General features: G+C 39.8%; 1 protein-coding gene across 2 annotated transcripts; it reads left to right on the top strand.

The window, feature by feature from the left end:
* The first annotated feature begins 2,380 nt into the window (after positions 1 to 2,380).
* Positions 2,381 to 13,179, top strand: LOC114160730 (NXPE family member 3-like). 2 transcript variants are annotated; one of them, XM_028043478.1, is made up of 8 exons: positions 2,381 to 3,264; positions 6,411 to 6,560; positions 7,930 to 8,355; positions 9,393 to 9,688; positions 10,524 to 10,594; positions 10,673 to 10,702; positions 10,930 to 11,124; positions 11,199 to 13,179. In XM_028043478.1, exons 1-8 carry the CDS (start codon positions 3,121 to 3,123, stop codon positions 11,756 to 11,758), a joined length of 1,872 nt encoding a protein of 623 aa, XP_027899279.1. In that variant the 5' UTR covers positions 2,381 to 3,120; the 3' UTR covers positions 11,759 to 13,179. The 2 variants fall into 2 exon arrangements, with proteins under 2 accessions (XP_027899279.1, XP_027899280.1); XM_028043479.1 differs by lacking the exons at positions 2,381 to 3,264; positions 6,411 to 6,560 and adding an exon at positions 6,576 to 7,752 and having other exon boundaries at positions 7,901 to 8,355.
* The last annotated feature ends 44 nt before the right edge of the window (positions 13,180 to 13,223 follow it).

Below are 13,223 nucleotides of genomic sequence, written 5' to 3'. Positions count from 1 at the left end.
TCCGTGTTTTGTGACTGTTTGTGGACAGTTTGAGCAATTTTGTTCTTGCTCCTTTTGTTAAGTAGTGAATCTGCTTTAGATAAACCCTGAACAAGCTAGAGGCTTGTGTTTGGGAGGTTTTTGGTGCTCCCCTTTGTTCTTTCTTTTTGGTTGTTTTGAGTTACTTTAGACTGATGTGTTCGCACATCTTGTTATTTAATTTGCACTCAGTGATTTCTGAATTTGTTGGTTCTTTACTTTTGTGTAATTGGCTTAAGTTGTATTGTGTTTTGGTTCTGTGAAAACCTTCATTTTGTAATAAATCATTTTTTCATTCCACTTTTTTCTCTGGACACATTTTTATGTTACCGCCCCTGGACCCCTAGACCATGGGGGCGTAACCTCCAGAGGAGGCTAAAATTATAAAATAAATAACATGTACAGGTGCATCTTGAGAAACCATAATCTTTAAAAAAAAAAAAAAAAAAAAAAGGCTTATTTCAGAAGTTAAATTTAACTTATATGCTGAAATGTTTATTGCATGTTAACAATAATATTGCGTTGTATTTGTATAGTGCTTTTCTAAGCGCTCTTACAGGAATCAAGTAAAATCACAACCAGAACAATACAACTAAATACATCAAACAAAATCATAAAAAGAGAATATATATAGAAAAAAAAAAGTCTGCACAAATCCCAAACATGTATGACTGACTGATTGAGGTTTACGTCTACAACCAACGCAGCAAGATATTAATACTTCTCCCAGGCATTTTCTTTTTTATTTTAAAAAGAAAGAAAATGTAACTTTTTATTATATTCATTCCAAAAGGTGTGATTCAGTTCATGTGTTTGGTTTTATAAAAACCCAAAATATATCTTTTGTTTCTCTTCTGAAACTACATAAAATCGGTTTTAAAAAGGGCAACAAAAACAAAAAAGTAAAAAAAAAAAATAATAACTTGATTTGGTCTCCTCTTCAACGCAGCATGAACGTGGATGCGCTCAACCTGTAGCTCTTCTGATGTGTTAATGAAGTCCAGGTTCCTTTATTAACTCATTCAGGGTTAAAAAAAGAAAAAGGAATAAAAAAATTATAAATAAATAAATAAAGGAAGGTTGTCTGTCATCCTTGTCACACACACATTAAGACCTGTTGCTGTTTCTACAGTAGAAGATACTGTTTTAATCACAGCACAACTAGAAGAACCTTTAGAAATCTGCATGAATTATAATCAAATCGTTTGAGGTTTATGGTTAATGTAACAAGTTGTGAATACCTCTCCAAGGCAGTTTTTTTTTCTTCTTTTTCCAACTGAAATTTAAAAGGAAAAAAAATATCACTTTTTTTTTTTTTTTTTTTTTAGTTATTTTCAGCCAAAACGCGGTTTTGCCCGACGCGATTTCCCGGCCTTCACGAGGCGATAAGGCAAGGCAAAGGTTGGGTTTGTCTGCTGTGTTGCAATCTGTTTCCCAACTCTTCATGAAACATGCTGGGGGATTTGCAAGCCCGGCTGAAGAGGAATATTGTCCAGAAGATGAGGACGCTCTGAGGTGAACCGGTCTCTCCATTCGTCGGGTCACCTCCTCTGAGTTGATGGCTCCTTTGGAACAAGGAAATAGATCTGATGTTTCATCAGGACTAGATTACGGTGCTCAGTCTGAGGAGGGGGACCCCATGCTGTGAGGTAAGAGTCTTTTAGATGATTTTTTAAATGACTTATTTGCATTGGAATGGTACTTTAGCATGGTACATGTCTAATGTGTGCACTTTCACTGTTTGAGGAATCAGTTCAGTTCCTTTATTTGTCCCCCAAAGGGGGGAAATTTGTTTTGCAGCCGGGCATTTCAAAAACCACAAAACATACGCAGTCAAGGGGCGTGCAGTGGTGGCGTAGGGGATACCCATGTTTGGAGGCCTTGAGTCCTCGACTCCCGGACGCGGCAACATTTGCCGCATGTCTCCTCCCCTCTCCTTCCTTCCCCCTTTCCTGTCAGCCTACTTTCATATAAGGGACACTAGAGCCCACAAAAGACTCTCTGGAGGGGTTAAAAAAAACTCCACACACAATGTTAGAAACAAAGCATGCAAGCACCAATTCATAAACCCTCCGCTGCTCCTTCTTACAGATTCCATCAGTGTTCATACTGAAGGAGAGCTCAATTACTGATCCTGGATGTTTGTAGGTTGCAACAAATCAATCAAGTTTATCTGTGCAGGACATTTCAGCAACAAGGCAGCTCAAAAATAAAAAAAAAATACAAAGTTCCATTGTTACACATAAAAATGTTTCATTTATTGTGTTTCAAAAGCAACTCTGAACAAGTGGGGTTTTTAGTCTCGATTTAAAGGAACTCGGTGTTTCGACTGTTTTGCAGTTTCCTGGAAGTTTGTTCCAGGTTTGTGGTGCATAGAAGCTGTTTGGTTCTGGTTCTGGGGATGCAGAGCAGAACGAGAACCAGAAGGCCAGAGAGGTTGACAGCAGATCTTTAACGTATTGTGGTGCTAAACTGTTCGGTGATTTAGAAACTAACATCTTTAAAGTCTATTCTCTGAGCTACAGGGAGCCAGTGGAGGGACTGTAGAACTGGGGTGATGTGGATCTTTTTGGTGAGAACATGAGTGAGTCATCCCGGCCTTGCTGTGCAGCTTTGTTCAGTTCAAATGAATTTGAAACTAAGCATTACTAAAACAGTTATCTTCAAGCTAGTTCACACTACATTTAGTGGAAAAATATTCTCCAAAGAGATCAATGGCCTTTTGGTTGTTTTTTTTTTTAACTCTTCGCCAACTGAATGCAAGCAAAGATCAGAGGTTTGTGAAATGTTTTGTGGTCGCAAAGCTTTTCAGACTGACCCGCTGAAACCCATCTGGCTGCAATATGTCTGAGTCAAATTGTCGAAGTCTTTACTGAAAGCATGTGGTGCATTCTGTTATTCTGTCCACGGGTTGCCAGCTGGGACATGCGCACCATGTGCACAGCTGTTTGCAATGCTGAGTGAAAAACTGTGATTCAGTTTAACTTCAAATTTTTTTCCTTTTTCTTTTTTAGGAAAAAAAAAAAAAAAAGAGGCTCTGCTGTAAGCAGTTGGAAAGAGAACGACCCTGTTATTCCACAAGGCTGCAGCCATGGAAGAAGCATGCTGATCATGTGGTTTCAGAAACTCAAGGCAGATCAACTCGGAACATTGTTGTCAGGAAAGGCCCCCCCGAAAAAGAGATTTAAAGATTTTACATTAAGAGACCAGCTGCTACCCACAACAACAATGGCTGCCGTCACCGTAGTAAGTTCATTGGTCCTCTGACTTAGCTTTTTATAATTCTTAGAGATTCTTAAAGGTTTTTCTTTGCTCACCTGTTATTTATTGTTATTTCTGAAAGTAAATATAAAGGACATAATCGGACTAATTACCTCGTTTGCCAGTCTACATACATCGCTCAGGTATTGACCAATGGCTCACATCGCAACAATTACCGGTATGCGAAACAGGGGTGGAAATTATAGCACCCGCCACTGGCCAAACGCGGGTAAAAGTACGAAGTGGCGGGTAGATTGGAGCAACGCACCCGCGGGTTGACAATTTAAACAGAAAAAAAAAACAAAAAAAACCTGCAATTAGTTTGAACTTCTGTCCAGGGTATGAGAGGCTGTCTGGAGTACAGACTGATGCACATACTGTATATGGGACGGACCTAGGGTGTCGTTATTTAACGAGAATATATATCAAATATAATTTTTATCGACCGCGACAGCCCATTGGTTGATGTCACTGAAGGTCATTGGGCTTATCCAATGAAATCCCTCAGTCCTCCTTGGCCCGCCCCTCTCCACCGAGGTTATAAATAGCGCCATTTCAGCTAACCGGAGTCCGAGAAACGTGAACGGATATGAGACGGGGTGAGTCAGGACAACTATGACAACAAAAAGCGCGTAAGCCCATTCAGAAAAATGTGTCAAACTAACCGATATGTTAATTACCACACAGTTACGTCACCGAGGGTATTACTGCCCTAACGGCAGGGAGGGGAGAGAAGCTACCGTGAGAGGGGGGGTAAAATACAGTAGATTCCCGGAAAAAACGGGAGACTTGACAGGTACGGGGATAACAGGACTGATGACGGCCCGTGGAATTAATCATGAACACGTTTTTAGATATTTTAGCAATAAGAATTATTGTGAATTTCAATAGAAAGGAACAACAAATAGAACAGTTAGAAAACAGCTGTTGTGGCGGAGGGGTTAGCGCGACACACATTCAGAGGCAACGCGGCCTCGACGCGGGTTCGACTCCCGGACCGACGACGTTTCCCGCATGTCTTCTCTCCTGTCCTGTCAAAATACTTTGAAAAAGGGACGCTAGAGCCCACAAAAAGACCCCTTGCCAGAAGATAAAAAAAAAAAACAACTTATTGCACTCCACCTCTGTTAGGGTGTCCACGCTTACATACATATGTATGGTAATTGGTTTTTCATAGAGTTAAGAATAAATCATGTATTTTATGTCATTTGCATGTACAGGGGTTTGTAATTGAAAGAAAGAAACAGGGACTGGTGAAATATCTGAGTGGCCAGTAAAAAAAATGTAATTTCCACCCCTGAAGTTAACTGTCCAATAGAAAAGAAAAATTGGTCTGGTTCTCTCCGGTACCTTGTCCTGAGCATGAATTTGAGAGGCACTTTACTGGCTTTTTCCTCTATCAAACCTGTTAAATGTTTGCATTTTCTATTTAGTGGAAATATTATTGTTAAGACTTTCTCCAAAATGACATTTTTCAACCCGGATAGCTCCACTGTTGGACATGAGGAGCTATTTACTCTCTAACGACATTGAAATAAAATCTAACCCAACCTATGAAGCGGTCGTTGGAGGGGAAAATATCCCCAACTTCAGAAAATTCCCTTTTTACGTAAACGTGCTTTTTGTTTCCCCCCATCAGTTTGCATTCCCCCACGTAAAGATAATCGGACCAACATTTCATACCTACCACAACTGATCAGCTTCACAAGTCCCACTCTCGGTTTTAAACATTGAAAAATCGAAATTAAGCGACAGTAAATCGCTTAATTTAAGCGATTTATGGGATTTTCATGATCACAAATCCCATAAAGGTTTCACAAATCCCACTCTTGGTTTGAAATATTCTGCTGTTGGAGCAGAATAATCCAGTCCAGGATTGAAGAGTTTCGGTGTTGTAGTTTTTTTTGTTGTCGTTTTTTTAACTAGAATAGATTAAAGTTGCTGATGGTAGTGAAAAATTAGGCGGACTTCCCCTTCCTGAATCAGAAGCTGCAAACGGAAACCAACATCAGCTTCCTTCACATGTAGTGCTTTCTCCGTCACTTTTTTTTTTTCTTCCTTTTCTTCCCCCATGACGATGACGGAAACACATGCTTCTGAGGACTAGAGCATGATTGTTTCAGTTGTCGAGATGAAACTGGATTCAAATATTAGTGGGTGGTCTGCCAGACACCAAAAATGACATTTCTGCCTGTGGCGCTCTCTAACTAAAACGTCTCTAACTAAAACTTGTGCCAGCGTTGCTGTTCCATCCTGTGGGTGAGTGAAATAGTTCAAGCCTTGTAATTTTGATCATCGTGGCTTCCAGATAACCCAAATTAACTAAGTAAATTTTTAAAGAGTAAAAACGTTTTTATAAATTTAGGCTGCACAGTCTTAGTTGCTGAGGAAACTGGCATTCATTGAGCTTTGGCATAAACTGAGATTCATAAATGCAATTGTAAATTTACTTTTGCAATGATTAAAGATGTTCCTTTTAAAATATTGCAGTTACATGTTTAATCAGTTACTTAGTTTTATGTTACTAAGCTACTTAGAAGGCCTTAGTATTTGTAGTTTCGGTGCAACCCTTTGAGGAAGCATCCTGTTCTAGAGGAAGCTCACAACTGTTGAGAAATAGTTAAGATCAATTTTACCACAGAGGCAAAATCACACCTCTTAGACTTCATCATCTTGACCTCTCAGCTTCTCACGATGTGCTGAGACAAGGCCCAACGCCGGGACGGTTGATGACGCTCCGTAACTGGACATACTGGTCGATTCACGCTGACCGATGATTGTAATGTATCAATGACTGCTTTGAATTAGGGACTAAATTGAGTTGAGCTTAACCCTTTTTCTCCAGTCAAGATAAAGACACCGGCTTGTAACACCATTCTCCAAATAAATGTAAATATGTCACCAAAGCTGTGCTTCTAGAACATTACATAAGCATCTAAAAACATTTTTATTTTCCCAGGCTTTTATCTCTTGATTTTGTTGTGTTTCTTCTGTTGGTTTTTATGGTTTTTAAGGTTGATCTTTTTTATTGTACAGCGCTTTGTGATTTTATGTCTGTGAAAAGCGCTTTATAAATAAACTTTACTTACTTATTTACTTTTTTCTGTTTTTTTTTTTATTTTTTATTTCAGCACCTGGAAATGTCGTCCCTAGTGAGAGGAGGCATTTGCAGGCCTTTCAGGTCTTTGAAGTGCATCTCCGTCGCCATCTTCACGCTTTGCAGCATCATATTGGTGTTGCTGTATAAAGGGAACATTAATTGGATGTCGCTCAAACCAAAGGTGAGCACTCTTTTGATCGAAACTGAAGTCAAAGCAAGGCTAGCCAGGGAAGCATTTCTTTGGTGATTAACTTTGGTCATTCTTGTTCTGTAATGAAAGTAACCGAAGCAGCTTTCTGCATTTACAAAGTGATTAACCGGATGAGGTCACGTTCCTCTTTTTCCTTGCTCTTATTCTGAAGCTCTCCTAGAATCAGACCAACGACGTGTCTTTCCTAAAATAATGGCATGTCAGTTTTTGCCATTATTAGTTCCTAATTGGACTGAACAAATTAAAGGGTTTTTTTTTGTTTGTTTTTTTACATGTTTGACCAAGATTGAGATGCTATGGGTGTTTTCAAATGTGCTGTACTGGTGCAGAGTTATTAAATAAATTCGTAATTCAGTACATTTATGTCTGTGTTTCAAAAGAAAAAAAAGAGATTGAAGTCAATTTGGCACTGTTTTTCTGTATGGAATCCACATCGGCCAGTTCTAACCATCAGGCATCGGAAGTGAAATGAAGTAGATTGGTGCGTCCCTAGTGTCTAGTATGCACTCTGGCAATCTGATCCCAAGGCTTTGATGCAGGCAGCGTAAAGTTGCATACGTTTTAGCACGACACTCTTGAACGTGAAGGTTTTCAAATATCAGCTCTGTTGAGGTCTTGGCTTTAACTGGGTCGTTTGAACAAGTTTTTCTTGCAGTTTTATTTGAAGTTGGCTGTTCTACGACCTCATTGTCATCCTGTCGAGATCTTTTACGTGACACTACGTAGAATACTGTATGAACGCGGTATGAAGAGCAGATCATTGTAGATTTGATTACTGCATGTTGCCAGGATACTGGTGTTGTAAAACCAACCCAAATTATTCACCTTTACCACCATGTTTGACAGTTGAGCTGGACATGCTGATTTGCCAGTTGCTTGTCTTTTTTGTCAAGCATTTGCATTGAATCAGGCTAGCAGATTCTCGTATGCTACTCTTTCTGCTATTTCTTTAAACAATAGCGTGCATGAGACGGATAAAACTCCAATATTTTACAAAATGAACGTGCAAGATTTCAACTGGATCTTTTAAATTAAACATTTCAAAAAGGATAACTTTTAGAAATTTGAAATGCCGGCTGAAATACTGGCAACATCTAAGAGTGATTGGTGCAACTTTAAATTAGATTCGTCGAAAATATGAAGGTCTATCCATTTGTTTTACATCCATCCATCCATCCATCCATCCATTTTCTGTTCACCCTTGTCCCTAATGGGGTCGGGAGGGTTGCTGGTGCCTATCTCCAGCTACGTTCCAGGCGAGAGGCGGGGTACACCCCGGACAGGTCGCCAGTCTGTCGCATTTGTTTTACATATAAACTGCAAAACCTTTTCCTTCCAGAATAAAGTTAGTAGAACTGCTACTGCGAAGCCTTCCGCCCAGCCGGTCAGCACCTGCTCCTTCGATTCGCTGTCACCTGAGGAGCTTCTGGTCTTTGACTCACTAAAAGACGTCATTTTTTGGCCTGAAACGCCGTCCTTAAAGTCGGACTCTTCGCTGAATGACACCAGTGACCCCAGGCGCAGCAGCTTCACCATTCTCCCAAGGAGCGGAGGGGGAAGCTGGCGAGTGGGTGACCAGCTGCAGGTTTCCATAAGAATCAGAGACTTCCACGGCCGTCCCAAGAAGTCTGGAGGAGACGTTCTGCTGGCTCGGCTTCACAACAGTACTTTTCACGCTGGGGTGGCAGGGCATGTGGTGGACCATCGCAATGGCTCCTACTCTGCGTTTTTTTCATTGCTCTGGGAAGGACAAGCACAAGTTGAGGTGATTAAGGCTTCAGACTGGCTTCCTAACTTTTAAGGAAGCCAGATATAAATAGATTTGGTTAGAGCTTCATAAGCTCAGTTTTCATTTGCCAGGCGTACAGAAGGGTGTAAGAAGATGGTTTATAATCCTAGATCCAAGAGACTGCGACAAAGTTAATCAATTTCCGTAACCGTCCAGGTTGACAGATCCATATTTGATGGTATGTACTGTATGTTTTCGTAATGCTGCTGGAATCTTGTTGCCAAATGGCTTTAAAAATGGGAAATTTTGAGTTTTTACATGTAAAATGAACATTTTTTAAACATCCAGTCTATTTGTTCAGCATAGATTCATCCTGTAAAGGTTTAATCAAAGGGTTTTGGACTTTAGACTAAAATAGGCATTAGCATCATTAGCATTAATAAGACGTTCTAATGAAGATGCTAACTTCAGCTTCATTAGCAGTCAGACTCTTGCTGTACTCTCCTGCAGGGCCTGTCATCTCTTTCACCTAGCAAGTCCTGAAAATGCGGCCAGATGAACAATTTAAAAGTGGTAGAGACTACTTTTAAAGTTTTACTGAAACGGCGGGCTTGTGTTGACCAAACCATCGTGATTGTTAATCGGCTAACTTCATAAATCTGACCTGGTTAACAACTCAGAATACTTCAAACGTCGTAGTCTCAAGCAGAGAGGCTTGGGGCTTGCATATAGGAACAGAACATACTTGGCTTATGCAAACAAGAAAAAAACACCATAAATCTAGATTGTGTTTAAAAATACATTGATTCGCCACTGCCAGATTATTCAGTCTTTCAGGTTTTATGTGCTACTTCAATAATTTGCTTATCTTACTTTATCTGTTTTATATATTTTTGATATTTTGTTTAGTCAAACACCAGTTAACTGTCAGAGTTAACTGTTGTAACTAGTAAATTTTGTTCTACTTAGGATTGTTAAGCTTATTTAAAAGTTCTAAAATCACTATTGACAGAGGGGTTTTTTTTTCCTGTGTGTGTGAAAGTTTCTTTTTTTTTTTCTCCCCCCCCTAACAGGTAGTCCTAGTTCATCCCAGCGAGGCAGTCACAGTGCTGCAAAAATTGACCGAGGAGCAGCCTGACAGAATCTATTTTAATAGTCTGTTTTGGTCAGGCTCGGTCAGTGAAACCACCACTTGTAACGTGTGCCTTACCGGAACCCAGCAGAACATCTGCGACTACTCTGACCTCAGGACAGGTGAGCCGTGGTTCTGCTACAAGCCACACAAATTGGATTGTGATGCCAGGATCAGCCACGCCAGAGGAGGATTCAGACAAAACCTCAAGCCCACAGAGGAGAAGCTCTTTCAGTGGTACGGTATTTCATTAATTAGGTGCAAACATGTTAAACGTAAATGCAAAGGAAATACATAAATTATTTTACGGTTGCTCAAGTAGAGCAAAAGTTTCGCAACTGTTAGCTGAGAAAACGCCACGTTCTGCTTCACCCGTGGCTTTCACCCAATTTCAATGACTTCCTCTCAGGCTTGTCACAATAACAAATGTTGCTGGACGATAAATTGCCCCAGAAATGTTTGCAGTAAACTACCATTGTTTTTGAGGCAATTTTCAAGTAGTATATCGATGATGGCATAATCATGCAAGTTTTCCCACTCAAAGACGAAAACTTTACTTTTGCACAGAACATTCCTCAGTGGAACTGAAAGACGTTTTAAATATCCGGAAATAAACATCCAAACACAAATAAGAAAAAAATTAAAAACCTCACACAACAGAAAGCATGAGTAACTGTAGATTTTTAAACAAAATCAATAATCAGAATGGAAATGATCAAGCTCACTTTAATTTACATGCAACTAATCGATCGCTTATTGTGACACGCTTACTGCTTCAGTATGTGTATGTCAGTCAGTTTTACTGCAGGCATATTCAATATCTGAAGGTTTTGTTTTTAGCCATGCTGTTTATTTATATATACAGTTATATATATATATATGTATATATATATATACGTATATATATGTGTGTGTGTGTGCGCATTGTTTTGATAAATACAGGGTATTGGTACTTAGAGTGTAGAGCTAGAAAAAGAACTAATGGCAATATAAGTGGTGCAAATGTTTCATAATTTGCTAATTAGTGGGTGAATTCAGTAATTATGATTTCTACTTGCTGTTTTGTTTTTAGTGATGTCAATATGAAAGTCTCCATTCCAGCTTCAGGACCTGAAAACATCGACGTTTTACCAAATCCAAAAGGTAAACACCAGAGTTGGGCTTTTTTTCTTCTTCCTTCTTTTTTTTTTTTTGTCATCTTTCTTTCCATTTTTCTCCTAGTTCAGAAGATCAGCGTCCCTATTTATAAACGTAAGTGACAGATTTTTATTAAACTCTCCTTATAATCAATTTAACATCAAGGATATGGATTGGAACAGTTCACAACTTACCAGTTAACTAAATCCATGTGACTAGGACTTTAAATAGAGCAATCTTTGGGTAGAATTACAAGATAAGGCTTGTAATTTGCTGTTACTTGACAAGATGGCTAAATATGTATGAATTTTTTTATATATATATCTGTTTGAATCCTCCAGAGGGAAACAAAAGGACTTTCAAGACCCGCCCCTCTGGTTATTACTACAAGGGCGCATGGCAAGCACTAGATGGCACCAGAGTACATCAGTTTAACTCCAATGCAATCAGCCAGTGTCTGAAAGGCAAAGCTGTTCTCTTCTATGGGGACTCCACTGTGAGGCAGTGGTATGAATATTTAACCAACTCGCTACCAGGTATCTCTGAGCAAGATTTCTAAGTGGTTAGAACCAGGAAATGTTGCAGTCTAACATGTTGTGTATTTTCTAAGATCTCAAGGAGTTTGACCTTCAAACCTCAAAGCAAAGTGGGCCTTTAATGGCGCTGGATTATGTGAACAAAATTCTAGTGACGTTCCGCAGCCACGGCCCTCCCATCCGTTTTGCCAGCTCGTCCGTCAGCCAGCTACAATACGTTGCCAATGAACTGGACAGAGTGATTGGAGGCAGCAACACCGTTGTGGTTATCGGCGTCTGGTCTCACTTCAGCACTTTCCCCGTCGAGGTCTACGTCAGGCGTCTGCTGAACATTCGGAAAGCGGTGGCGAGACTTCTGAACAGGGCTCCGGGTACCACTGTCGTCGTCCGGACTGCGAACCCAAAAGAGATGACGCTTTATGAGAGTTTGACTAACAGCGACTGGTTTTCGCTGCAGCGGGATAAGATACTGAGGGAAATATTCAGAGGAACGAAAGTCCAACTGGTTGATGCTTGGGAGATGATCCTGGCCCATCACCTTCCGCACAAACTCCATCCAGACTCTGACATACTCAAGAATATGGTTGATGTTCTTTTATCTTTTGCATGTCCTTTAGCTGACATACAGCTATAGAACTTTTCTTCCGTTTCTATTTCTCAAGATTCTAGAGAAAAGTAGAAATGGATTTTAGGCGATAGAGATTGGAATTGGGGAAAATATTGGCGCCATATTGCCACAATTGTTTCAGAACAGACCATTCGGTTGTTCTGAAACAATCGAATGGTCTGTTACTGATCAAAACAAAAACGAACAAAAGTGTGATTCCTCTACAGTCGCTTTTTCAGACTGAGGACCACCGAACCTCTTTGACGCAACAGTTATTGTTTTGTTTTTGTTTAGAAATAATCCCACCAGATTTCATTCTGATACAGCTAGCAGCCTTCGCTAAAGCAACATTAGCGTATTAGCATATGTTGGTTGAGAAAATGACTGAACTGTTGTCTCTTACGACACTGTGGAGGTCAATGTGAGTGAATTTGTACTCGTGTCGCACAGAAATGACCAGTTTCAGTCTAAACAAAGTGCTAGTATAAGAAACTGGGAGAATTTTGGCTAGCCTTTAGCCTTTAGCCTTCCACTGTAATGATTTCTCGTTTTTACAATCTCGCATGTCTACAGGTTAACACAGTATTACAGGTATCTGCAAAATCTTAGTCAAAAGGTTTCTACCTCATGATACAATAGTATTGAAGTGACATATTCATAATCCCCAATGCATGTTGAATTCTGCTGTTATCAATATATATTGCATCGGAACGCCCTAACACCAATGTTAGGGTGTGTAAACTTCTGAAGTTGAAGAAAAAAAGCAACAAAAAAACTCAAATAAATCTGGCACTTAGCAAAAATAAATAATTTTGTGAATGTCAACTGAATTTAAAGGAAGATTGTAACCTAATTTAATATGAGTAGGAAACAAGATTGTCTGTCAATGCAACGTAATATGAGCAGCAAATTCTTACTTCTAAGAAAATGAGTTGTTGCTAAGATATTGCCTTGAATTAAACAACTATTGTCTGGTTTATAAAAGAACTGCAGGACAGACATTCAGGCTACATGGCACACAGTTTCCCAGTACTGGAAGTAAGTGACTCCATTGATGGTTTGTCTACATTGCAGAGAGTAATAAGATAAAACCTGCTTGGAACTGGATAAGTTGCTCAGACACATTAGAACTGACTGAACAGTGCTTTAAGTAAAGTTATTGTGAGGATGTGCATTTTTGTATGTCTTTCTAGTTAATTTAGTTCCTGTCGTCTTGTCTGCCTCCTGGTTGCCCTCACCTGTCTCCTGTTCCCCTGATTACTCCCCTGTGTATTTAACCCCACCTGTGTCACCTGCTCCCCGTCGGATCCTTGCCGTGTGTCATTTATCATCGCTCCCTTGTTCCAGCGCTACCAGTGTTTGAGTTCCTTCCTCTTAGTTCATCTGTGTTGCCTGGATTTCTGTTCACCTTTTAGTTCACCAATTAAACCATCCTTACTGCACTTCAACCTGGGTTCACCGCGTCAATCCTCCACCACTTATACTGCAATTC

Source organism: Xiphophorus couchianus, chromosome 17, assembly GCF_001444195.1.
Source record: "Xiphophorus couchianus chromosome 17, X_couchianus-1.0, whole genome shotgun sequence".
Taxonomy (NCBI): domain Eukaryota; kingdom Metazoa; phylum Chordata; class Actinopteri; order Cyprinodontiformes; family Poeciliidae; genus Xiphophorus; species Xiphophorus couchianus.
This window is presented reverse-complemented; position numbering and strand designations above follow the sequence as displayed.

Excerpts from the sequence above, each read along its gene's own strand:
- LOC114160730 (XM_028043478.1), top strand. The coding sequence starts at position 3,121 with ATGCTGATCATGTGGTTTCAGAAACTCAAGGCAGATCAACTCGGAACA. Across the intron at positions 3,265-6,410 it reads CAATGGCTGCCGTCACCGTA|CACCTGGAAATGTCGTCCCT; the intron begins GTAAGTTCATTG and ends TTTTTATTTCAG. Across the intron at positions 11,125-11,198 it reads TTTAACCAACTCGCTACCAG|ATCTCAAGGAGTTTGACCTT; the intron begins GTATCTCTGAGC and ends GTATTTTCTAAG.